The sequence below is a fragment of the Corvus kubaryi genome, unplaced genomic scaffold (assembly GCF_017639235.1).
Source record: "Corvus kubaryi isolate FWS band 111438036 unplaced genomic scaffold, C.kubaryi_AGA036_p1.0 72, whole genome shotgun sequence".
NCBI classification, from domain to species: Eukaryota; Metazoa; Chordata; class Aves; order Passeriformes; family Corvidae; genus Corvus; species Corvus kubaryi.
Window position 1 is genome coordinate 2,787,021 of NW_024582060.1, and position 26,632 is coordinate 2,813,652.

The window sequence follows — 26,632 nt, forward strand, 5'->3', positions numbered from 1 at the left end:
TTGCAGGTTCAGCCCTGCACCTTGAACATTTGAAGAGCTGACCACCCGCTTAACCTGTCTCCTGAGAACAGCCATAGGGACGTCTGCCTTGTGTCTGCTGCCAGTACCTGGCACGGGCTCCTGCTCCTGCAGCTGTAGCCCCAGCAGCGCCGCAGCCGCCTCCCAGGGCAGGGTCTGGCCGGTCCTTTCCCTGCCCCACCAGCCGGGCCCCGCGGATGCTGGCGGCATTTCTGTCCCCTGTTCGCGGCGGGGCAGGAAAAAAGACATCGGGGAGGGGTTGGTGCGCTCGATGGGGAGCGGCAGTGAGGATGCCTTTTTGCCCGCCGCCTTGTGTTCCTGCCCGCGGGGAGGAGATGCTGTAGGGAGGGGGGGGCCGGGGGTAGGGCGGTGCGGGGGCCGAGGGCGGCGGCTCCCATCTCCCGGCTCCCATCCCTCGCCTTCCGCCGGGGGCTGCTGCCGCCCCCGCCCAGGAGCCGGCGCTCCCGGAGCCGGCGAGCGGCGCGATCGCCCAAACTCCTGGGAGGGGAGACACCACCCGCCGTCGCCTCCTCTTCCTTCTCCACCTCCTCCTCCTCCTCCTCCCCCCCTCCCCAAACCCCAAATAAAAGGGGCGGGGGGCGGCAGGATGCGCCGCTCGGAAGGGAGGTCGGCGCTGCCGCCGGCCGCCTGATGCTGCCGCAATTCGCCATTGCCGGGCACGGCTCGGAGCCGAGCGGAGGGAGGCGGGGGGCAGAGCCGGGGGTCCCGGGGGCAGAGGAGCAGCAGCCCCCCGTGCCCGGCCGCCCCCGCGGGCCGCGGCCGCCGTCCTCCCCAATGCCCGACCGCCGCCGGCGGGGGGCCCCGGGGGCCCGCTCCTGTCTCCTCTGGCTCTTTGTGTTGCTGAAGGTAAGTGCCGGGGAAGGGGAGGGGTGCGGGCCCCGAGCCCCCTCCGCGCCGCCTTTGTGTGCCTGCCCGGCGGGACCGCCGCGCCCGCGCACGGCCCGCTGCCCGCTCCGCCTCCCCGCGGCTGGCCCCGCTTTGTGCTGCGGGGGACGTGCGGGGGGCTCCGGGGCAGCGGCGGGCGGGGAGCAGCCCTGTGCGCCGTGCCCCGGGGCGAGGTGCGCTCCTTCTCTCTGCCACGTCCCCCCGAAAGTGCCGGCAGCCCGAGGGAGCGGCGCTTACCCCCATCCCCGGGCCCCCTGCAAAGTTGCCCGGCTCGGGGTGCCGAGAGAGGGGCGAGCTGGCGTTTTGGGGAGCGCTGCCCGCGGGCCGGGGGCAGCGGGAGCGCCGCGCTGTCCTTCAGCACCGCCCGGCTGCGGGGCTGCCCCGCCCGCTCCCCTCAAACACCTCGTACCGTTCCCCTGCCAGACGGCCGCTAATGAAGATGCCGCTAACAAAGGGGCGGCTGGTGGATCGTGTTTGGTTTATCGTGGCACAACTGAACAGTTCTTTTCTGATCGGCGCCGTGCTGTGTTCAACCTCAGCCTATCTTCTCGGCAGATTAATTTTTTCGAAGTTCTGCCTAATACCGCAAGCTTGGTTTCACATGACGTTTTTTGTCTTGACACTTTAGCTCATTTGATGGTTTCTTAAGTGTATTTAATATGCTTCGTGTAACTTCTAAAAGAAAATGTATGTCCTGCCCAGGTGAATACTGCTGGCTGCAAATGTCATTGCCCTAAAGAGCAGAGCTCGGCACTACTAAAAACTTTCTTGTATATTTGTCAGTCACTGTTAAGGAGAGCTCTGCGACTAAGGACCTGACCTTTCAGAGCCTTATAAATGTAAATGTTCTGTGGAAATCATCCGGACTCCCTGTGTGAATAAGAGTTTGCAGGATCATGTCCTAGAACAGCAGTGGTGTCGCTTCTAAAATTGACACTGCATTGACAGAACTATTTCAAGGGAAGCTTTCACAGCATCTGTTCACATATAGTAGTCAACTGTCAGCTGTCTCATTTTCATAACTGCTGAAACATACATTTATGCAAGATAAAATGTTAATATACAGACAAAATTTTGTTCCGTGGAATGTGGTAGTTTAAAAAACAAAAAAAAATTTAAGACAGTAAGTCTGTGGATGTTATGGCCCAGTAGAAAGATGAAGTTTCTAGTTTGTTCACAAACACAGAGGTGCACACAGTTTTAAGTACCTGTTTTATCCCACAATCAGAGAATGTGCATTAGTTTATGTCTTGGTTTTTTTTTTTTTTTTTAATGAAGATGTTTATGTGGTGTGTTCTTTTCTTTTACTAGCACTGCTGTGGTAAAGTAGGACAGAAGGTGGGTAGTTTAAATTTGTATTAAATGAATAATAATCTCAAGTAATTGGGTAAGGTAAAAAAAACCAAGGCCCAGGTTTTCATTCTGTTGGAAAATAACCATCACTTCTCAGCTGAATAAACCCAGGGCTGGGAGGACAAAGAAAGCTGATGAGTATTAGCAGAATTTTGTAGCGTAGGAGAAGGTAAAGCTGCAGCTTCAGATAGAGGTGCATCAGTATCACCCTGCGTGACTGGATTATGACTGGCTGGATAGCAAACCCACTGTAATTAGTTATCTTTGCGTTATTCGTGGACACTACAATAAAAGAACTGAGACTTCAGAAGATAGTCAAAGTACATGTGGTTACAGGAGAGAAGTTGGAGAAGCAAGAACAGTGCTTGTTTCACATCACCACAACAGGACCATTTTCCTGAGCCTCAAATTCACTGAGTATTCTTCAAGATCTGTGTAATTTTTTCAGTGACAGATAATTGAAAAGAACTCAGTTCAAAACGAGGCATTTCTCCAGTTTTGTGCTGTTTTCTTCTGCCAGCTTGTTGAAGCAATACTAAGCTTAACCAACCTCAATTTATTAAATGGGTGCTTCACCTGGAAGTTAATCTCGTTGAGAAAGCAGTGGCATTGAACTGATGAATCTGAAGACAGGCAAAACTGATGTCTGTGTGCTTGCTGTTTCAGTGTTAGCAGCCCAAATGTCACTTGCTAAGCTGAATCTGCTTGATGTGGCCTTGATGCCCATCTGGCGATTTGTAAAATCATCAGCAGGCTTTGCAAAGTGATAAAGCTGCTCAAAGTACATTTTCTCTTCTCTTGTCTTCCAATTGTCATTATTTCATGGTGCAAATAGTGCCAACTTACTCCAACTCCTGGTGCTCTCTGAGGCTGCTGGTAGGATCAGTGACAAGAGGAGGTCAAACAGGGGTATTGCCCACTGCGTTTCATGTGCCTGATATGGTTGCCCACGGGCTAGTAAGATTTACTTGCCCCTTTCAGAGTGTGATGTGAATGCTTTCTGTGCTCCAGGGTAGGAGAGTAGTACTATTTTTGGACATACAGCAATGTGATCTTGAACCTTTACCATTCTCCTTCTTTAGCAGTTTTCTTATGTGATGGCTGACTTAGAAATTAGCAGAAGGAAGGCATTGTGTGTGAGCTCAGACACCAGGATGGATTTGCAGTAGTTGTGAGAGGAGCAGGGCTGTGTATTTTGCTTCAGAGAACACTCCAACCAAGCTGCTGTAGGAATCTCTTAAAATATTGCCGTTTTCTAGTGGGTCTGCGTTCTCTGTCAGTTTGTTTCAGTCAGGATGGCTGGAAGGCAGAGTCTTTAGCAGCTTGCTCTGTGATAATCTCATTTTGGTGTGGCAAAGGCAGGGCTGAACACAGCCCAAAGGAAAAGCTGTAGTTCAGCTAAATAAATAAGAATAAAAAGTGGACACATTCCCTCATTCCAGTGACTGATGTTATGTTTCCCATCTTTTCTATTTGCAACCCAACAACCTTTCTTTAGTCATGACTACACTGAGCTTGGCCAGCTGAAGCTCTGCTCTGGATGATGTCCCTGATCTGTCAGATGTCCCATGCTGTTGGTAGCTTGCACCTGGGATATTTAAGGTTGCTTTATTGTATTATTTCCGGGAGAGAAGGTAGAGCGTAATTAGAAGACAAAAGCATCTTGAACAAGCCAAAGCTGATGCTGAGACATTGTTTACCACGTGTGACACCTCCAAGGTGTTCTGAGCAAGGCTCTCAGTAGGAAAATAATGAGAAAACTGGTTGTCACAGTGGTCCCATGTCTGGGCTAAATAGGAGCAATGACACTCTTCAGAAAAATTTTCTGTAAGTGGAATAATGCATCTCTTATTTCCAGGAGACTGAGGTCTTTGTATATCAATCCTATATAAGCTCTTCGTTTAAATCAGCAGCACCCTCTTTCTTTCTCTTAGCAAGGACAACTTTTTGTGTCTTGCAAGGTAGAATTTTGTCCAATACTACAGCATTTTTTGTAGTTTGGCATCATAGTGAGGTCTCAATTCAGGTTTACACAGACCAAGACATTCAAAGAGGTTGAGGTTCTGTAAGACTTTACTCAACCTTACCCAACAAAGGAAATATGTTTCTACAGGTGTAATTTTCAAGAATATCCACATCTTCAGTTAATAACCTGAAGCAAAAGCCTTACCACCAGGATACTGCCTTTTTCTGTGGGAAAAACCTTTTTAAGAGAGAGGCTGATTTCACAGCTGAGAGCCCCAGTGTGTCGCTGCTATTTCCTCCTGCTGGGAAAAGCAATGAACGCATAATTTGAATTTTGTTATGGAGTCCTTTTGGCATCTCTTCTGTCTCCCAAGAGATGGTGGCTGAAACTCTTATTGAGACAATTCCTCATGATCATGTTCTACTAGTGTCAGAATAAAATAAAGAAAGCCCCAAACCTATCTTGCCAGCTCATTTTTGTTTGCAAAACAAATGTAAGGGCTCCCCATGATGGGACAGGCCCAGAGGTAAAAGTCTTTTCTTCCTACCACTGTCCAGCCTGTATGGGAGAGAAAATCATCCTCCCAGGAAAAGCAGAGACTTTTCTTTTTAAAAGACCTACGAATAGTCATCCTTGGCCCAAAACTTCTACAGGTCATGTTCTCTCTCATTTCATCATTTTCATGGATTATATCTAGATCAGGGTGGTTCTGGAGGGCAGAGCTAAAGAAGAGGATGCTTGTGCCGAGTCATGTTTACGGAACTGCAGTAGGCACTTGCAAACCCCTCTCTGCCAGTGAAATAAGAGTCTTCTATTACCCTTTGGCAGATTTCATTGTGATGAAGTGACAGTGGACCATTGAGAAAAGATCTTTCATGCCTGCAGGAGTTATGAGCCCCAGACTCAAATTGCACGAGGTCAGTAAGGCAATTTCTAGGTTGTATCACCTCGGTCAGAAGCTGCACTCAGGAGTGATCCCTCATCCAGGTTGAGATGGGCTGTGCTGAATATAGGCTTACCTGTGGTGATCCCATGGCAATTCATTAAAGGGCTCTCGGGCAGCGCTGGCTGAACTTGAGAATCCCACTAATCTCTGCATTTCTGCTGTCACCACACAGGGCAATCCAGGCAGATCATGAAATGACCTTACAGAGCTTCAGAATGAATGCTAAACTGAACAGTGTAAATCCATCTTGAGACTTACTTTGCCAGACAGTCTCAGCTCTGGGGAAGGGAGCTTTTTTTTTACTTAGGCATATGGGTCAGGACAATAAATGTCAAAAATAAACCTTTGAAAACAGGTCTGTTTGCTGAGGAACTTAAAAGACTCATAGCTAACTTTGATTCTAAGTGTTCTTTAAAATTATTTTCCTTTTTAGTTGGAGAAATATGCATTGTCATCCTGAGCACTCTTATCTTGTAATAAATTAGCAATTCCATTTTTTGTTACTCAATGTTTTAAAGATTCTGTTCTTGAGACAAAGCTGAATTGGTTGCAGTGTGAAGGAAAAAAGAAAACTAATAAATACTAAGAATATTTTGAAATTAAAATCTTCACACAGACTTGAGTACACCCACGAGTGCACTAATAAAAATTGAGAGACTGGTTTATTAAATTTCACATGAAAGTTGTAACTCTTTCTTTTTTTTCTTTTTCTTATTGAAGTTCTATCAATGTAGAGTTGAAAACGGGAAAATCTTTGAGACAAACGTGGCAACATATGCTAGCTGCCACGTATGTAGTATAACAGATGAATAGAGAATGGGAAATACTTGAAACAGAAAGGTTACCTTGCTTTTCATAGCACTCTGTAATCTTGAATGAGTGGCAGCCAGTGAAGGGAGCAAATCCTAGGGAAGGAGTTTGCCATCTTTACGGCAAGCCAAACATGATGCATTCCATTTCTGGAACTCCCTCATTCTTGTGCTGGGAAATTGCGGTGGCTTTTAGATGGAGTTCCAGAAATAAAATTATATGCATCATGTCTGGCTTGCCATAAAGATAGCACATTGTATCAGGGCTGTGCTGGAATGAGTGTGGCAAGCTCTGCAGCTTCCCTTCTTGTTCCATGCATGTGTTAAGGGAAGAAATGCTTTATAGTAAGTGTTGGTGATGGGAAAGTTGGTGACACAGCTGACAGTAGCAGGGAAGAGAGTTAGCTGGAGGAGTTTTAAGGGAATTAGTGCAGTCAGCTTTAAATATGCTGATCTTGAGGTGGTAGCGTGGACATGAGAAGAGAATATGTGGGATAGGCAGTTTGAGCAGGAAACATAATACTGGGGATGGCAAAATGTGAGCATGGTACTTAAGCACAAGCCTTGAGCACTTCAGAGGAGCTGAATGGAGATAACAGAAGTAAACAACTCTGAGCTATTATTCTATGTCAGCCAGAGATTTAACATGAGGGAGCTATTTGGTGGATATGAACCTCTTGGGGGATAAAAATCCTAAATTCCTTTCTAAATTCTCTGGTAAAAACAGATAAGGTTGCCTGTCAATCTAACAGTTGTGATTTTGAAATGATTTCGCCTCAGCACTTTTCTAGGTTGTTGAGACAAGGGCCTTCTAGTCTTGTCAGAAGGCTTTGAAGAACTGTAGGTCCTTCATGTGCTATAAACCTGCAGGTCCTCAAATTAGTTTTGTTGGTTTCCAGCTATATCACATGGAGGCCAAGTCTTTGGGATAAGAGAGGTCCCAGTCACTAAGTTGTCATCCGATCAGCAACTCCTTCAATTTTAAAGGCTTTCAATAATTTCCTTGTCACATCCTCTAGAATCAGCCACGAAGGGGCTTTTCTTCCATGCTGAGAGGAGCCCCCAGAGCAGGCAGACAGTCCCAATTGTCTTGTTCCCTTTGTGTCATTTGCTTTTTGTCTGTGATCTGCACCACAGCTATTCTGGATCATTTCCTGTTTGTTCATATAGAAGTCATTTGAACATGGGAAATCTTCACTCCTCACTGATCTATTATGAGAAGGAATGGTTTCATTCTGCTTACAAACAGCAAAGAAACGTTACATTTGAGCAACGGAAAAAAAGCCAACAAAACACTGGAAAAAACCCCACACACCCAAAATCCCAACATCTATTAAATGTGGTGAAGAACATGTGGGGAGAGAAAAAAAACACATGGAAAGAATGCTAATTAGTGTTTTCCTAAAGTACTGCAAGGCAGATTGGGGAAAAAAACGAACATTTTCCAAGAGCAATGACATTAATTTATTTATTATTTGCTTAGCGCTGCTGTGCCTAGCTTTGTTCTGTATGCAAAAAACCTGCAGACTCTGCCTGGAGTCTGAAAGATAGACACATCAAAATAAGGATGCTCTCAATAACTTAGAAATGATTATCATATATGCCAATTGTTGGTACTCTCTGAGGGCTGATATACCTTACAAACAGAGGTCACAATTGTTTCCCCCAGGAGCTGAGCAGAGGGGTTGTTGTTGTTTGTTACTTTTTCTTTTTTTTCTTAATTCAGTATTGATTTCTACAGGATGTTGCTCTTCAGAGCTTCTGGACATTTACATCAGCTTAAAACATCAAAAAATAATTAATAATCAATGTGACTAATCCCTTCAAAGAGAGCCCATTAACCTACAAAAAATGCTCTAGCTCACAATAGTTTCATGAAAGTAACTGTAAGCAGGGCAAGAGGTGAAAGACAGAAACATCACTCAGATATTTTCCCTTTTCAAAGAGAACTTGTATTTGAAACAGAGAACGTAGCTATTATTTTATTGTAGTTGACTTACTGTAAATTAGGAGGTTTGGGGTTTTTAAAAATAATTTTCTTTAACTCGCCTGCCCCTGCATAATCTTGTACTGGTATTTTCTTGAGTCACCAGTGTCTGCTTCTGAGGAAAAGATGATGATGTCACAAAATCAATATCAGAGGATACTACACTGTAATCCCTTTTCAGGGAAGTCCATTAAATCAATGCCTCTCCTTCTGTGAGTAATGACTGTAGAATCAAGCCCTCTAATTTCACTGTGTGAAGGAATAAGCAGATGGGATGGGATTTTACAAATTAGCCAGCAGTTATTAAATAAAACAGGAAAAATTATGATGTTTTCTGAAAGAGAAACGAATACATAGTGAATATTTAAGTGTATTTCAAAATTATCTCTGCTATAAAATTACTTCTCAGTTGCATTGCAAAGTAACGTGTTAAACCAAAAATGCTTTTTTATTTTTAAACCTTTTGAAAACTTACTCAAGACTCCATAGACTTGGAAGCCCCACCAGGTTTCCTCAGCAGCACTGGGGGAAGCCATGAAAACTACAGAATGGCAGCACCATGTGATGTCGCCAGCACTGAACTGAAATTGAGGCACTCTGGGAATAGGGATAATAACTTTGCCATCTCACCTGTTGTTTATGTGCAGCATCAATGCCTGTTAGCTGGAACCAGAACTGACGGGTTTCCTCTAATTCTGAGGAGGCTGGGAGCTATCAGAGAGTCTACTGTGCTTCTGGGAACGGCTCCAAAGCCCCAGTGAAGTCAATGGATGTTTTTATGTTGCTTTAAATGGGCTTTGGAGCAAGCTGTAGTGGGCAGACCTGCAGTCTCAGGCGGGTGATGCTGAGAAGTCTGACATGCAGCACAGAGCCAACGGTGACGGGGTGGTGGCCTTGGGCTCGCTGCAGTGCCGGCAGTACAAGCTGGAGGCCACAGAATGGGTTTGATTTCCAGAATCTGAGAGTCTGATAGCTTAAAGAAACTCCCCATCAGATAAATCTTGAGCAACTTTCATGTTTAGGGAGTAGCTGTATTGGCAAGAGTTGGTGTGTTGTAAGCCACGGCTGATGCCAGTGTAGGAACTAACGTGAGTGCTTCTGCTCTGGGGTGCTTTTCTCCAGACAGAGCCATCCATCTCCTCTTTCTCTTCCTCTGTTTATTTCAGGGCTGCTCAAATAAGAGTTCAGATTTAAGCCCATTTTAACCTTTAGCTCCTGTTGCTGGCATTGCAGCATTAACACAGATACATGGATGTATGGAAACCAGATTCTGCATCAGTACCAGATACTTGTATCTGGATCTGAAAAATCCAGCTGGTCCCTGCTTCTTTAACCATGGTACCAAACCCCAGTGACCATCTGAGGCCTTTGAATCTCAGAACATAAACTCTCATCCTGCTCAGCTCAGGTGCAATCTGAACACAGCTATTATTTCCTAGACCCCTTCCACTTAGGCCTTTGCAGCTAACTAGAGACAGCAGACCGCCATAGCTGTAATAATACAGATGGAAACAACAGTTCAAAATATGCTTATCTGAAATGGAGGAGTGAACCAAAATTTGAGAAGTGACTTGAGATTGGTGTCTGGAATAATGCATCTCTAAAGGGCAAATGCACAGCCAGATTAACAACTGGCAATGATTCCGAGTTACATACTGGGTAGGAGAGCTGCTCGTGCTTGGAGGAACTCATGGTGGAGTCAAGCCCTTTAAATTCTTTCCATGAAGAAAAGTGGATGTATTCTTAGATGTACATGCAGAGTAATGGTAGAGATTAACTAAGCACTGTCTGTTTCTGCATGGACATGTTTAATTAGTTAATTTAATTAATACAGAATTAAAGGGCTGCATAGTCAAAAGGAATTGACAGTATCAGTAAGTAATGAAAGAGTTCTGGCTGTTTGACTGTGGTGCTTCACAACAGCTTTAAATGGGATCTACATCACTATTTACTCCATTTTGTAAATATTCTTTAAAAATGCAATATTTAGGTTTTGGTGGTTTTTAGAAAATGTTTTGTCATCAGTGAATTGAACTTTGCAGGATCCTTTTTGCAAAGTATTGTGGCAACCAAATACAATGCCAGTGTCACCCTGACTGGTAGGATGGGGAGGAAAATCAGGAAGAAAGAGTGGGCTGAGATAAGAAAAGTTAAAAATTGAAATTGAGTAGACTAGAGTAACAAGAACAATAATGGCTGTCCTGGCCACACTCCCTCCCAGACTCCTGTGCACCTGCTCCATAGCAGAGCATGAGACACTGGAAAGTCCTTGCTTTACTCTAAGCCCTACCTAGCAACAACTGAAATATCAATGTGTTATCAACATTACTGTCATACTAAACCCAAAACATAGCTCTGTGGCAGCTACTAGGGAGAAAATGAACTCCATTGCTCCTGAAACCAGGGCAGCAAAGCAACATGCCAGGGAGCAGCTGGCTGTAGCAGACCTCGTGGTTGATGCAAGGACACCAAACTCTATGCACTGAATTACAGCCTAACTATCAGACACCAGCTTTTCCTGGTAGGCATTACTGCACAAGGTGATGGACAGCCCAAGTCAGGATATCAGTAAGGGTCCAGGTGGAGGAAACAAATTCTGGAATGTCTGTTGTGTGATGCATGAGCGTTCAGCTTGGAGCAGAGCCACAATGCCTTCCCTATGGCCTCACGAGAAGGACTGGTGTGACCGGAATAGTTGCAGGTGACATTATTTCAAGCACAAATAAAACATGTTCGTGGACATTATGAGGTTAGGAGATAAAATGGAAAAGAAGCAGAAGCATTTTGAAACGTGCCAGAGCATATCTTGTCTGCTTTGTCTGTTCCAGTTACGTACAAGGTTATTTTTGCATCCTGCCTGCATTTGGTAGCTAATCTTTAATAAAGACGTGACCTGTTTGGAGATTGGCTTTTAGTAATGGTATCTTGTAATGATTGTATGGGATCAGCTGTTTGTTGTCAACATGTACTGTGAGCAAAAGTCACCTACTGATCAGAGCATTTTCAGTTTTATCTGAAAGATTTTTATTTCTTTCTCCCCACCCTGGAGGGAGGGATTTACCCTTACAGGTGCTGGTTATGTGATTAAAGCACATGAGAGCTACTGGACTATCATAGGTGTCTACTTGTTTATCCTTCTAGCTGGCTTTAAGTTGACAGCAAGGCTGCTATTTCTCACTCCGTTGCATAGCTGGGTGTAGAGGGCAACTGGAGCACATGGGGAAAGGAGGAGGCAAGAGATTGCAGTGGGGGTGTTGAGGAAGCAGGCGCTTCAGGATTGTCCCCTGGTTGTCATCAGAAGGGCGAAGAATGTGCTGTGGAGGAGGGGCTCTGTGCATCTCAGAGGATCGGGGACACGTGTAACAGTTTAGAGTTGTGCAGTGATTTAGGCTGGAAGGGATGTCTGGAGACCATCTGGTCTGAGCCTCTGCTCAGGGTGAGGCCAAGTAGGTCAGGGGCTCAGGGCCGTGTCCGGATGGGTTTTGAGCATTTGTAAGGATGGAGATTCCACCGCCTCTCTGGACAGCTTCTTAGCACCCTGCAGGAGAGCAGTGACAGCCAATTAAATCCTTTTAAGGATCATGAATCGGGACACAAAAATGTATGAAATTTTTATTAACCTGACTGTTCTGTTGTTTTGCGAATTCATTTTAAAATAATTTGGGCTATCTTTCTTTGTAGAATTTCAAACTCTGCGTTACAGTCATAAGCTTTATGCTGAACTCTGCTTGTTTTCTTGCATTTATCAGTGCCTTGAAGCTTGAGCTTTAAATATTATATCAAGGATAAAATTCTTAGGGCTGCCAGTGTTAGACTGTACCTTAATTATCACTTTAGCTTTCTGCAGAGTCAGGCAGGTATCTGCCATCGCTGCACATTCACTTCACACGTTCAGAATTCTCAAGGTTTTTGGATTTTTTTTTTTCCCCTTAATTTTTTCCCTCCTCCTCTGAGTTACACTTCTGGGAGGAGAACTATGACTTCATATATTTTACAAGCTTAGGTCTTAGGCATGCAGGAAACCATTAAAGCTTCACCGAGGGGATACTTGTGAGCAGCATGAATTAAAGGCTCTTGGTGTAGGACGGGCCTCTGTCCTGGCAGGCTTAGGGCTGGAGCAGAGGAATCTGTCATCACTGCACCCTGTGACCAAAACTTGTATAAATCAAGGTGGAAAAATACATGTGTCAAGGAAATACGTGGAATCTTTTCTGGAAATTTCCCTTATACTTTTTGTATTGATAACCAAAGCACTGCTCCTAAAATCAATAGGAGATTGCAGGGACTCAATACATTTAATGAGCTCCAAAGGAATAGTTTGGGCTGTGATTACAGCTTCTGCTGCCTGAATCTGCATTGTACTTGGATTTTATTCCTAGTAACTTATAATGTTGGAGGGGAGGATGAATATGGGAATTCATTAGTTTTTTTTCACAGATTTTTGCCTTGAACTTATGTTAGCTCATACTTTTAGATGTTTACTTGTCCATGCTAAAATACAGGTTTCTGGTTTTTAACTACAGGATACAGAATGAAAAAACCAAACACCCCTCTTCCCCCTTCCCCACCTCAAAAAAAAAACCAAACCAAAAAAAACCCCAACCCCCAACAAACCCCCCACAAAAACCCAAACACAAAACCTCCCCAAAGTTTAAAAAGTCCCCAAGATGGTGGTTGTCTTACGGCCTTTCTATCTTCCAGTTCTCTTCTCTGAATCTTGATTTCCAAGCAATATCCCCCTAAAAAAGCCTTATTCTTGTATCTTTATTAAGTCAGATCTTCCAGTGGATAACGTAAAAGCCTATCTTACAGTTCAAAAAACTATTAAAAAAAAAATCTCATAATTTCATCTGTTAGAGAAACAAAGTGATGTGTTTCCCCTGGAGACCCTACAATGCCAATTCTAATTTATTTTGGAAAGAAAGAGTATTCTGCAGAATGTGTTTACCATTTGTGAAGTAAAAGGTGTCAGCGGAGAGTGTGAAGGTATCTTGGGGAACAGAGCTTACACAGAAGCAGATGAGTTTATAGAGAAAAATGAAAAACCTCTGGACTACTTTATATTTAACATAAAAGAAATGGATAGATGGGATTTGGAGATGTCATGCACAGCCTAGGGCACATCACCTGTGCTCAGACTGTGGTTTCAGAAAGTTTCGTCCTCTAATCCCAACTCTTTCAAATCCAGGCTTAGCTGTGCCAAGCTCTGGCCTCCCCTTCACAGGGAGGGTGGTGTGGAGGAGGAGACCTCGAGGTTCCTTCACATCCTGCTGTGCCCAGCAGAGCTCAGAGCACATGGGAAAGGGCTCCAGGCTGGAACAGCTCTGCTGCAGAGCCCCTTGCCTGCGGCACAATTTAAATGCATGATTTCAGTGAATATTAATAATTTGGGAGGCTTATAGATTCTTAACACAGGAATTTCCTGACAGCTACTTGTCATGTGGATATGGGAGCTTCATACACCTTCTGCTTTTCCATAGCATGTTGGGGTTTTTTTCTGGTCTTTTACAAGTTTAAAGAACAAAGTCTAGAGGTGCCAGAGGATGCCTGAGATTGTTCCTTTATGTTTTTGTCCAGAACACCCCACCCTTCAGCACTGTGTGAGGGATAGCTGGGAATTGCTGGATGGCCAGTGTGAATTTTTGCAATGATAACAGAAAGCCTTTTTGCATGAGGAGATGAGCCCTCAGCCTGAGTGTGAGAGGAAGCAGATGGACTGCAGAGATGTGCCTGCATCCTGCACCCAGGAATGCACGTGCTGTGTTAAGAAGGCTCAAAGAGGGGAAGAGCAGTGTCCCCTTCTGCCCCCTGATAAATCCATCCCTGTGCTGTCAGAAATGGCTGCGAAATGGGAGCTCTGTGATTTTTCTCTGCAGAAATGGTCTAGTCACATTTATCTCTTCTCCTCTTTGCATATTGGCATATTCTTTCTGTGTGTGTATTTATCCAAAGTCCTTACTTGGAGTGTTGGACTAAAGGTCATATCATTTTTTTTCCCTCTTTCTCTCCTTTTTTTTTTTCCCCTCTAGTCCCTCTGTTTCTAAAGATGTCAAGCTAAATAACTGATGATTTCTTCTGATGCCAGAAGGCCTTCATAATATGCATATTAGGGTTTAGTGTATTTTTCTTTCCTGCATCTCAGTGCTCTCAATTTGTATGCAGAGCCATCCTCTTACCATGAGCTCCTATGCCCAGAGCTGAGGATTATGTTCTTATCCAACATATGTACTCAGCCTGAAATGCTAAATCTCAGCTACTAGAGGAACAGAAAGATGTTATGGTTAAAGGAACTGTGTCAAAGCAGCCAGTCAGATCAATCTATAAATCATTTTGTTTCAGAGGCAAAATAAAGATACACTTTGAATGTCTGTGTCCCCTGACCAGTACTAATTCATAAATTTAAATATTGCCACTCTGACTGTGAGGGATTAAACAAATATGGGTTTTAATTTAAAATAATAAAAACCGCTTTTGTGACAGTGATAGAGGAGTCTCTGTGGATGCTGTTTTATAGAGAAAGGGCCAGATTTTGGTAACCTGTAGCATGGGGACTGTGGAAACAGCATGGCAGTGGCATAGTGGGTTGTTCCCTCGCCCCTTCAGCCAGCCTTGCAGAGAGACCAGAAGCAGCTCCTGCATGACTCCACCTCCTGATGTCCCTGTTCCATCCTATCCCTACTGGAGCAGCTTGTGTAGGAGGAGAAGAGAAGGCAGAATAACTCATCTGGCTTTGCAGCTGCACCCATTTGTGCATCCATGTATAAACTGTAGGGTAATCTGGTTTCCAGTTCCTGAAACTGTACTTGAGGGAGAGAGGAGGAACACCTCTGAGGCAGCATCTTGTTGGAGGGTTGAAAGGAATTTCTAGGAAAGTGAAAAGATGAATCTTTTCTTCTTCTTTTCCCTCAGGAATTAAATACTAGATGATTTTTTTTTAATGGGCAGTATGTGGATGTTTTATTTATTAATGCTGTGTAAAAAAATACTGTAGAGGTTGGGTATTCAGAAGGTTTTAAAGGCAAAATAATAATTTGGATTATTGACAAACACTATTTTTATAGTTTTTGCTATGATAGAGAAGCCTAAGAAGCTTCCCGGGAAATATTTCTATTCTCCAGAAAGAGCACTTCAGTCCCAAGCTTTCAGCCCTCTCTAAAGTAAAAAAGAGGCAGGGGCTGTCAGTCAAGGAAAATTCAACAACTAACAACCATTTGAAGTTATCTGCAAATAGTTGCAATTGTCTGAGAGCTGTATTTTTCCAAGAATAAAATACTATCCCATTTTTCACATTTATCCTCTCCAGTGTTTGTCCCCTTGCTATTGTTTCCTTGGCCTCTTTCCTCTCCAGCCCACTTCATCCCTTTCTGCTTCATTTGTCATCCCTGAATCTCCTCCATCTGCACTTAACCCTGCTCGAGTCCCTTTGGCTCACACCCAGCCTCTCACACACCCTCCTCACCTAGAGTGTGTAACCTCATTTCTCAAGTATTTTGCTTTTAGCTTCTGCGTGAAGTCGTATTTCTCCAGTAAACATTTTGGGATTGCGTTTTATAACAATCAGCGGAAAGGCTTCTCTGCACACACCATTTGCAGTCATTTAGCTCCATAGTTAACTTCCAGTGGAATGCTAAATAGTCACAAAAAGACTGTGATTGCATGAAAAGACTATTTTAGTGAAGATAACTGTTATTCAAATAGAGATCATATTTCTCAGGGAAAAAAGGGCCAATTACTGAGCTTTGTCACCTACACTGTGAATTCAAATGAGCTTCATCTGAAGCAGTGTTGTTACACTGATTTTTACCAAACCTAACTAAACCCAGAATCAGTCGCTGTGCCTTTCTGCTCAGCTGGCTGTAGCTATGCTGGGTTCCAGAACCTTGTCCTGGTTACAGTTCACAGAATCATGACATGGTTGGGGTTGGAAAGGACCTCTGGAGGTCCAACACCCTGGCTCAGGCAGGGTCACCAGAGCTGGATGCCCACGACTGTGTGCAGACAGCTTTTGAGTGTCCCTTAGCAGGGATCTCCATACCCTCTTTGGGCTGGCCTTACACCAGCACCAGCTGGCTCTGGGATAGCAGCACAGAATCAACACACATCTTGATATAGATACACTACTGTAAAATATTCATAGGTTTATTTATGAACTTTTCCCCCCAAACTAAAAATTATTACTTTCTTAGAAATATGTGGTTGATTGTCTTAAAAGTACTGTGCTATAATCTTAGAAGAATGGGGGCTCCAAGCCTTTGTGAAGACCTTAAAATTGATTTTTATTCTCCCCACCACTGCCTTCACCTTTTCATGTGAAACATTCAATGCAAGTTTGTTTGGGTTTTTTTGTCTGTCTGAATTATATATGTTTCTTCCATTTATCATACTCTAAGCTTTCTGGTAGATAAATTGGTCGTCCTCTACACCAGGACAAGTTGATGGCCCATAAAATAGATTTTCTAGGACTATAGCTATGGTTATGTGATTTATACCAAGGCCCTCCATAAGTTCTAAACCCACAGTTACTAACAATAGTGGGGCTCCCACACGACACAGAGGAATTTAATTGATCCCATTATTAGCAAACAGAGATGCTTTCCCTGGAAGGTAAATGACCTTGCTTGGGAATATCACTGTTTTAAGTTCTTACAGTTTTTGCTAGAAAACCAGTCACTCTGTCACTTTGTGAAACCAAATAAATAGTGGGCTAAAACCACAAAAGCACGTTTTGGGAAGGTTCTCTTCAGAGTTGCATCCACGGATGGAAAGCCGGTGGCTCGGTGCAGGCTCTGATACCCAAGGAATTGAGTGGCAACTGTAAGCTGCAGCTGGGGATGGTGTGAGACCCCTTCAAGAGGGGTGTCCTGCTGAGGGCACAATTCTGGTGGCTTCTGGAGTGTGGGGACCTCGAGCAGGTGGTGCAGCTGGACAGGCGGCTCTGGAGGTGTGCGGAGTGGCACGTGGATCACGGAGCAGCAGAGAGGGGCCAAGCTGTGGAGGTGAAGCAGGGACACGTGCTAGGGGCAAACAAGCAAGCCTCAGGTGGCTCTGCAGATGTTTCCTCTTCTTCCTTGCAGAAATTCTGTCAAGACACATTTCCATGACTTCAGAAGTCTTCCCTGATTTCTGGGTGTCTGATAGCCAGAGCAGGTTGGATACTGCTCCTAGGAGCTCCAAGGCTTTCCTAAGCAGCAGGTCCAACCTGCTGAGAGTGCTGAAAATGCTGTGCAGGTGCAGAATAACTTAGAGTTAAGAGAAAAAGTGTTGCCTTTATGCTTCCGAACGTGTTAGGAAGAACTGCAAATGACTTCAGAGACATCTGCCTGTGTGTTTCTACACAGACCCAGCAGTTTGGTTTCCTTAATGTCACACTAACATAATTAGAGGTGGAGCAGCAAGGCAGAAATTTGTGAAGGAAGGATGCTGGGACTGCTGCCTTTCATGTCCTGTAATACATTTCCTGGATTGTCTTTGTTAGTGGGACAGACAGTAAAGAATGGCCAAAATTTTGATGAAGACCAGATCACTTTTAACTGTGGGAGTTCCATTGCCTTCTGGCCATCTCTAGAAATGATTTGTCATTAAGTAAGACTGTACATCTCAGCTGTCACTTGAAATAGGGTCTGGAATTGAAATACATTCAAAGTATTTCCCATTATTAAGCAAATGAAGTGACCTGAAATAGAAGCATTCACTTGGTCAAGCAAAGCAATTACTAATGTAAAACCTTGCTTGACTTCATTTTGGTAAACTGCAGTCCTGCACTGGAAGTGGTTATTTTTAGGTTTTTACTTCAGTAAAGACAGATAGGAATTTCTGCTGAGGTGGAAACATCTCTGCAGATTAGCATGGGACAAAGGATAATTAAATCCTGGCACCTAAAGAAGCTGAGGGGTAGAGAGTATCCTCACTGGTGTTCAATACTTGCTCATGTCTGTCTCATTTCTGCAGGAAAATGAAAATTAACGATGCAGTATTTTATATTTTGATGACTCCGTATCTGTGTTTAATTGCAGTTTGTAATCCTGCAGGTTGTAAACCTGTCATGATTATGCAATGAATATTCTGAGTTTATTTTCTGTTTTGTTTTTTTAATTATAGATGAACATGTCCTTTTCAGACAGCTTACAGCTGGGTATTCTGCCCATGACACACCTAATGCACTTGCAGAAAGGGGAATAAGATCCAGGAAAGCAAATTGCTGCCTGTTCTGATCACAGGAATGAGCAATTTACTGAAAACAGACTAAATTTCAGTCATAAGTAATGCATTAACATTGGTATTACACCATCAGCATTGCCCTTCTGCCCTTAGTAAAACTAAAGGAAGTTCACCTTTTAAATTGTATTCAGATTTATAATTGAGCACTTTGAGTGATGGGTTCATCTAATGCAAGCAAAAGGAAGTGATTTACAATGTCTGTCAGTAGAACATTGTTATGTGAGGAGAGATTAACAATCATAATTTCAGGCTCAACAGTATTTAGAATTCTGAATTGTCTGTTTTAATGCAAATGCTCTGTCTTTAAATACTGTGCTCTGTCTTAATTAGGTAAAATAACCCTTCCATGCTTGGGTAGTCCCCTAAATTAGTGACCACCTTCAGGATCATGCTTTTTCATTTTTCAATCTATTCTGATCACACAAAATGAAAGAAAAAAAGAAGAAACTGGTCCCTTACATACGGAGCACGAGAGGCATGGCTTCAGATCTAAACTCCTTTGGATTCCTTTCCAGTCTTTCATTTTAAGAAGAAACTGATAGGCATCAGTGGGCTCAGGTCAGACTTTGCCCGACTGAGCAGCTTCCACACCTCACTCTTTGGGAATTTCTGCACCACAGAGGTGGTGTCAGTGGAGAGTAAACTGATGCCATGAAGATTTTTTGCCTTTTCTTTTATACCCCTGTTACACCTTTTTACAATTTCTATATTCCTAGTGGTTTTAGCTTACGTTCTTGGACTTGTTTGCCAAGCTGAGAGATTAAACACTTTAGAAGCTTCGTAGCTAGGGATCAGTGTGCCCCAGACCCCAAGGTCCTCTCCAGAACACATTCTGTAAACCAAGATAGAACCATCCAGGGGAAGGTTCCTTGGGGAGGGGGGCTCTCTCGAGCCTCTCATTGGGGAATCTTTGATAGATCTGCTAATTAGTAACACCTATAATGCTGTACCAGATCTTTTGGGGTGGGCATTGAGATGTGCATTGAGGTGCGTTCCACCTGGCCATGTGCACCTAAGGATCCTTAAAATAAATACCAAGGTAAAGTCCCTTTTTCCCTTCTAACCGTGTTTGATTCTTGATTTTAAGACCAGGAAAAGGCATCATAACCAAAGCACCAGTGTGACCAGTGCACTGCTGACACAATGAACAGAGGACACTTGGGCAAGGGAGTGAGATCTGGGACTGGTCCCTGTGCTGACAGCAGTAACCCGGTGGCGCTCTGGCTGGATGGGCCTGCAGTGCGATTGGGATACATGATTACATCTCAGGTACTTGTGCATAAAATGCTTTTAATCTAATCAGGTCAGCTACCATCAGCAGCAGAGCTGTGGGGCTGCAGCTGCTGAGTGTGCAGCCAAGGTGCAGCCTGTGCCGATGTTTCCATGGCTCCACAGCGAGCGGGCACGGGGCCAAACTCCCTGCCACATGTGTAATCCTGTTAAACTGAGTGGGACCACTTCCATGAGGGCAGAGCAGCAGAATCAGACTGTGAAGCATAACCAGATTAAAATTGCTTGGCAGTGGAGTGCAGCTGCATTTGCAGGAGGAGCGCCTGGGAGCGATGGATAACCAGCCCACGCTGGCAGCGGCTCCTCCCGTCACAGAAGGACAAACTGCTTCCTGGGGCTTGGCCACTGCAGCTGAGGCCTGTGTCTGGGATGAGATATATCTCACATTATCCATTAAACAGATGTGTGTAGCCTGGGCATGAGCTGTATTTTCTGCTGTATACTCAGTGGAAGGGAGTGGATTATACATCCCAGATGTTTCATATTGGTGCTTACCCTCCAGACCCAGTCATCTCTGTCCAGACAGCATGAATCCAACTTGCTCAGACCAAGTGCCCCAGTTTTGAAGAGTTTCAGCTCAGGATGAAAGAAGTCCAGTGAGGAAACTCCAGGTTTTCTGGCAGCAGCCAGCCTCCATGGCCAGGAGTCTCTTCCTTTGTGGCTTGGGTTGTTCCTGTGATGGTTTTTCTTGTCCATGTGACAACACACGTAGAGGGATTTGGAGACAACAGATACCAGATTAAAATGTAGCATTGAAAATTACCTGGCATCCTTGAATATTAAGATTCAAATGAAATTTCATTTAAAAGTTGTTTGTAGATTATATGGAAAAGTGAGTGGTACAGTCTTTCTAGCAGTGCATGGAAAGATCCTTTGTGGGGGTTTTGTGCTTCAAAAAATTAAGATTTTTTGAGAACTGACAGCTTTAAACTTTCACATGTTACTGATATTACAAGCAGTATCTCTAATAATTATTAGACATCACAGTGAAACCTGCCTGGCCTCTGGTTCCACTATAATTTTGAAACTCCCATTAGACTCTTTGGATGCTATAACTGAAGTTCATATCTCTTAAATGCACCTTTTGGGCTGCATACGATTTTATGGTGCAAAAAGCACAGGAATTTCAGTATCTCTTGTTCATGAAAGCTCCTGGGTAATTTCAGCAGTTTTGAATGAAGTAATTTGGACTACAGTTTTCAAAGCTCTGAGAGAGATTTAGAAGACCATTAATGCGAGGTGAATATTAAAGCATCAAACCTGTGTTTTAAGTCCAGAATTGATTTCAGCTGCCATCTCAGAGTTAGGATTTCACCCTGAAGACTCAGTGATGAAACTAGCTTGAAAACTAGTCAGCTCTCTTTCCCTTTGTCATGGTGTAGGTCAAGCCAAGAAAGCATGTGTGAAATAAAGAAATATTTATGAGAGACCTTCCACTTGCTGTTTTGGAGATAGAGAAGAGTTTGTCTTTTAGGGTGCATTCAAAGCCATGTGATTATTCAGCTCTGACTACAGGAAGTACCACCTGTGTTGGATCCTCAGTGCCACAGACAAAGGTGTAAGACTTGGAGTATAGTACATCATTACCTTAGCAAATGAGGTAATTTATTCCATCAGCCTCCAGCTTTTGGATCTCCACAGGCTGCAGAGGTTTTCCAGATTGTTTGTGTTGGTTATTGTATTTCTGTCTGTAAACTCCTACCTCTTGTATTAACCTCCATACAGGTAGCTGAGAAAATTTCACTAATTTTGGCAAGCACTTGGTTAGATTTCTTGGAAATCTTTTAGTTCGTGTTACCCAATCCATGAGAAGTGCTGTGGGAAGTGGCACAGAGATCTCATGTTAAGCTGAAGGAGAAACAGTAGCATTGTTTCCTTTTACACTTAATCTGCTTATCAAAAATGACTTGAACTCAGACAAGATTCATTTGCAAAAGATCCTCTCCACAAGTTGAAATATTAACACCAGAAGTAAAGTCAGCCTTAAAGTGCTTTCTTTTTCATTGATGTATCTACCTAGATGCTTCTTACAGTACACAGTGAACCCACATTGTTTCACTTCGTATACTTTGCTGGGTTCCATTTAGGAGTTTGGATTTTTTTACTTGATTCTCATGGTCTAACATGGTGTTATGGTTGTTCTTTTAAACAGAAGAAAAAGGTGGGGGCTTGGGGATTTCTTTGGTTATATATTTTTAATTTTTTTTTTCTTTTTTGTCGTCTTTCTTGTGCGTTCTTTAAATGTAGTATTCCTAAAATATTTGTGTTCACATCAGGCTCCATAATATTTTTCCTATTCTCTTTGTTATTGTTACTGATGTTTTACAAAAAAACGAATTGGTATGCACCCTCTGAAAGGCTGAAATTTGTCTTTGAAGTGTAGTGTGATACAGACTTGACAGCTCTTTGAAACAAGCAAGGCTGGAGATGTGGTTTGCAGAAATCCTCCTGGATACAACCCATTTCTGGTGCCTGAGTTTCAGGGAAGTGGGTCAGCAGATTGTGCTGGTGGATAAAATATGTGGTTAGGATTGTTTCCTTGCTTTGGTTCTTGGAGATGGATCAGATTTGTGTTTCTTCTCTCTCTTGTTGTCACAGGCAACAAGATCTATAATCTAGATTTTTGGTTCAGGTGTCCTATTCCTTTTCAAATCAGGATGGTACATTGCTTATATTTCAAGTTGTTCTTACTCTATGTATTCCTATTACGTGTAAAGCATAAGCCTTACACATAAAATAGTATGAGTAGGGAAGACAAAAGCTCACACACTGCCTGATAATTAGGCATACATCAAGACCCATAAACTGTGGAATTTTTTAAAGTCATACCTGAATCCTATGGTAATATGATTTTAAACAAATATTTCTTGAACGAACTGGGTGGCTAGGAGTGGTTTTTCTCTTTCCAAAACTGAATAATACCATCAGTACATGATAATAGTTAATACCCATGGGAATATTTCCATTTCAGCTGCCAATCTCCCCCTGCTTTACACAAAAGTGTAAGTAGCTTTTCTCGCCGGGTTTATAGGAGGGAGTTTGCTGTACCACACACACCTCACAGATGGTTATGATTTCTACAGCCGTCACTCAATTGAGCTTGATCGTAATTTAGCCCATGGGAATCCTTCTCACTTATGTTGCTCTTCCCTTTGTTAACATCAAAAAAAAAAAAAAAAAAAAAAAAATCAGGAAGTGGATAACCAACACCAAAGCCTCTTTCCTATGGAAAGGTAGAATTTCCCTCCTGCAGTATGCCCCTGCCCTGGACCATCACCACACCTCCGTGCAGACACAGCTTTGTTTGGTTACTGGACCAGTGAAACCTGGACTTTTCCTTAGCAGGTGTGGGTGAAACACTTCCTCTGACCCTCTCACTGTGCCTCTGCTGGGGCTGCTGCTCCTGTTACAGCCCCCTGGTTTTTAGGGATGAGCCTCCCAGCCAGGCTTATCTACTGCCACAAGAAGGCAGCAACATTTGCTCTCTAATGCCCTTGGAGCTGGATTAAGTAGAAACCTACAAAAGAGGCCATATATCCCTTTCCAGTGCCGTGAAGCCATTTATTCCTATTAGCATAACTTTTTTGGCATCAACTTATTTTCACTCGCTAAGATCATTATCAAAATGCAGTGAAATTAATTCAGAAAAGAATATGCAAAGGAAATAAAAATATGCTAATCCCAGGGAATTACTTTTTCATGGCTCAAATAAAAGCAGCTTCCTTCTCTTTCTGCCTTTCTGCTTTTTATTTCACTTTTATGACTGCAATTTGAAATCTTAGGCCCTTGTTTTTAATGAGCGTAAGAACAGCTTACATGTTTCACTGGCACATGCAGAGGTCTTAATGTGACTGTATCTTCACCTTGTCAGAGGGGTATTAAGAGACTTGTGACAGATGTTCTGGTTCTACCAGAACGAAATTTTAAGCAGGGTGCAGGTGAATATGACATGGATATTGTAACTGGTTTATGCCTGGTTTATGCCCTTTCTTTTTCTCAATTTTTTCTTTTCTTCCCCTTAAACTTCTTTCCCCTCTTTCTTCAGAAATCAGAAAAGGTTTGTAATTAGCTGGGCAAGTTAGTGTTTAATCTCCTGATTTCCACCAGATGTAGGTGCTGGGGTTTGCAAATACAAGCAAAGCTTTGGACCAGTAACACTCTCTGAATAGAAAAAAATAAGAAAAATCAAGGAAATATCTCAGATTGTAATCTGAATAATGTATGGGAGTCCTATAAGACCTCAGAGTAGATAGTTGGAGTTCCATGACTTTTAAGACTGCTGGTATGTTTAGAACACTTTATTGCTCTGTGGAGCACCGACGAAATCTGATTTCAGCGTCAGGAGAGGGGCATCTGTGATTCCTGTTCTGCAAAACCCAAACCCTGTTACTGTGAGGGACCATATTGTAAGTCAGTGCCAAATTAATTTCATTCCCCTTGTGTTTACATGTTGAGTGAGTGAGAGCAAACATTTCAGCACCTTGGAATTCTTCTAGTTACTTGCCATGTAATGCTCTTATCAGACAAACTGTAAATAAGAGTGTAATTAATTATTCTCTACTTACATGACAAGTTGGATATAAATTCCATCCCCCTGGGAGTCTGTTATTTACCTGAAAACGAGGGCAAATTACTGCAGGGTTATCTGGAGACTACCTGGAAGATGAACATGGGTTTTGTGTTCAGTTGTTTGCACATCCTTCCCAACCTGAGAGCCAGATTTCTCCTAGGACTCCCACAAAGAAGGAAGGATTTAGGAGACACCAGCTCTTATAATTGCAGCTGGCTCGTTTTCACTTTGCTGAAAGAATCAACATACGGCAAATTCTTTCTTCCCAAGTAAATTTTCTGCGCAAGAAAGCTGCCAAATTGTTAATTCTGGAGACAAAATCGCAGTGCTTATCCACACTAAAGATGCCACTGAAAGCAATGCCAGCTCCACATGTTGCAGTTCTTTCCCAGAGGCACTTCCTCGGGGTGAATCTGTACTTTGTGTCCATGGTAAGATCCTCTGCTTCCTCCTGCTGTAACCACTGGATATGGAGTGCTCTCCGGGCCAGGGACTGACTGCATTGTGTTCCTGGATGGCTCAGTTGTGGTGTATGTAAGAAACATCAGGAAATCTGTTTTTCTTTTCCAACAGTAGTAGAACTGCAGTCTTGTGTTTTCTGTTCCCTTGTTCTGGCCCTCTCTTCTTTCTGATGTCTTAAAAGAAAAACGTTAGGCAGAAAATTTGAGTATGGCTAAGTGTGAAAAGTTCTCCAAAATGTGAGACAGGAGAGGCGTGAAGACATTTGCAGAAGAAGAAAGGAGGGAAGGGTCTAATTAACCTCTTGCTTTGTCATTTTCATCCTTTTGCCTTGAAATTTTTATGCACCTTCCAAATTTCAAAGCAAAGATCTAATGTATGAACAGATACAAAAATACTTCTCCCCTCCCTGCCCCAACTGTAATTTGTGGGGAGGGAAATCATAATTTTAAGTGAATTTCTCTTGCAGTACTGTAAACTAGAAGAGATTATATGGAGACCATAGAAACCTTAATTAGAAACCTCATTAATAACTACTGTAATGTTAACAAATGCTTTAGGATGATCCAAGTGTTAAATAAGTAAACCTTTGTACAGAACTTTCCCCAAGTGCAGTCGATGGCAGCATTAGCATTGACCTCGCAGGAGGTGAGACTGAACGCTGTAGCTTCTCCGTATGCAATCAGTGTAATTCAAGGTTGTGTGACATAATGATTTTTCTTATCTTCCTCCAGCTATTCTGTCTGTTTTGTAATTACCTACTGCTTCTCCAGGCACTGGAAACAAGATCGTACTTCTAATAGATATTGAGAGATTTGGGGCTTTTCTTAACAGAATATAGAAAGACACTTAGCATGTTAATAGCACACTGTGATCTGAAAACACTCTTTTTTTAGAAATCGAGTTCACAGTTAAATCTCTTGAAGTGTTTCCATTTTGTTCAGTTGGGCTTCATTTAAAAAAAAAAAATCTTGCAAGAAGTAAGATTAGCTCCTTAGTGGAATTATCATTTTGGATTTCATCTGTAAAGGAAGGAGATTCATTGACCACCTTACTGATATCAGATGTGCCCTGTTGGAGATGGTCTCTGAGACTGAAAGGCAGTTATTGTGCATCCCTCCAACTAGTTCTGTCCCCTTCTGCTCTTCCTGATTATCCATAATTTACAGCAGAAGTATGGCTTGGTGGAGCAGGCTCTCTCAGGACCAACTGGTGTGGTAAAGACACCTCCTCCACTCCAACATTACCATTTTTTTAGCTCTTTCTCTTCATGTAAATTGGATATTCATGTGAGTCTTTTCTGTGGTCTTGTGTCTGGATAAATTTTTCCTGGCTGATTGTCTCAGCACTATTGCAAATATTAGCCCTACCAAAGAAGAAAAAAAAGAACAAAAAATGGCAAATACATAGATCTGAATGCTGCTTGAAAGGGAGGAGGTAAATGAAGTGGAAGAAAGGCTTTACAGATTAGAAATAGGCTAAAGAAAAGCAGCTTAATTCAGTAACCAATTGCCCAGAGCCAATTTTAACCATGAAGAGGTTTGTTGTTTCAGCTTAGAATAAAATTGGGGGAAAAGAAACCAAAAACAAACCCAAAAATGAAACAGTTTGCCTTTCAGGATGAGGAGAGAGCTGTGAGACAGTAGCAAACCAACACATTTGCACACAACCAGTAGCAGGAAGCAGCCAGAATAGCATTTCTCACTTACCTGCATGCCAGGGCATGATCCTGACTACAGCTTTCCAGGTTTATGGGAAATTGGTCCTCAAATGTCATTGCAATTCAGTTGGAGATGGCTGTCTCATTTCCTCCTCTGCAAATCTCATTTTCTATGAAGGACACAGCCAGAGAGGGCCAAAAGCAACATCCCTCAGGTAACACCCCTGTGTTCAGCATGCTGAGCTCTGTACTCAAGAGTTTACCCTGACAGAAATTGTGGTTTAAACCAGCAGCACCAACAGGGACGTGACAACGGCCTTTAGTATCATTTAAGGATGTGATTTTAATCATAATCCCGCAAAATGAAATTTTGGAAGAGAGAAAGGAATGTTTTACACAGGAAAGGGAAAGCTGCTGAATGGAAATGCTAAATTCCCATCAACCCTTTGG

The 26,632-nt window shown here is 43.0% G+C and overlaps 1 protein-coding gene across 3 annotated transcripts in view; it reads left to right on the forward strand.

Annotated features, from left to right (window-relative positions):
- The first annotated feature begins 417 nt into the window (after window positions 1-417).
- The window catches only part of PTPRO (protein tyrosine phosphatase receptor type O), a 146,978-nt gene continuing 120,763 nt past the window's right edge, over window positions 418-26,632 (forward strand). For 2 of the 3 annotated variants that reach the window (XM_042050324.1, XM_042050325.1), the window contains exon 1: window positions 418-885. In XM_042050324.1, coding sequence (XP_041906258.1) covers window positions 670-885 — 216 coding nt within the window. In that variant the 5' untranslated portion in view covers window positions 418-669. The remainder of the gene's footprint in view (window positions 886-26,632) is intronic. The other variant, XM_042050326.1, reaches the window with a different exon arrangement.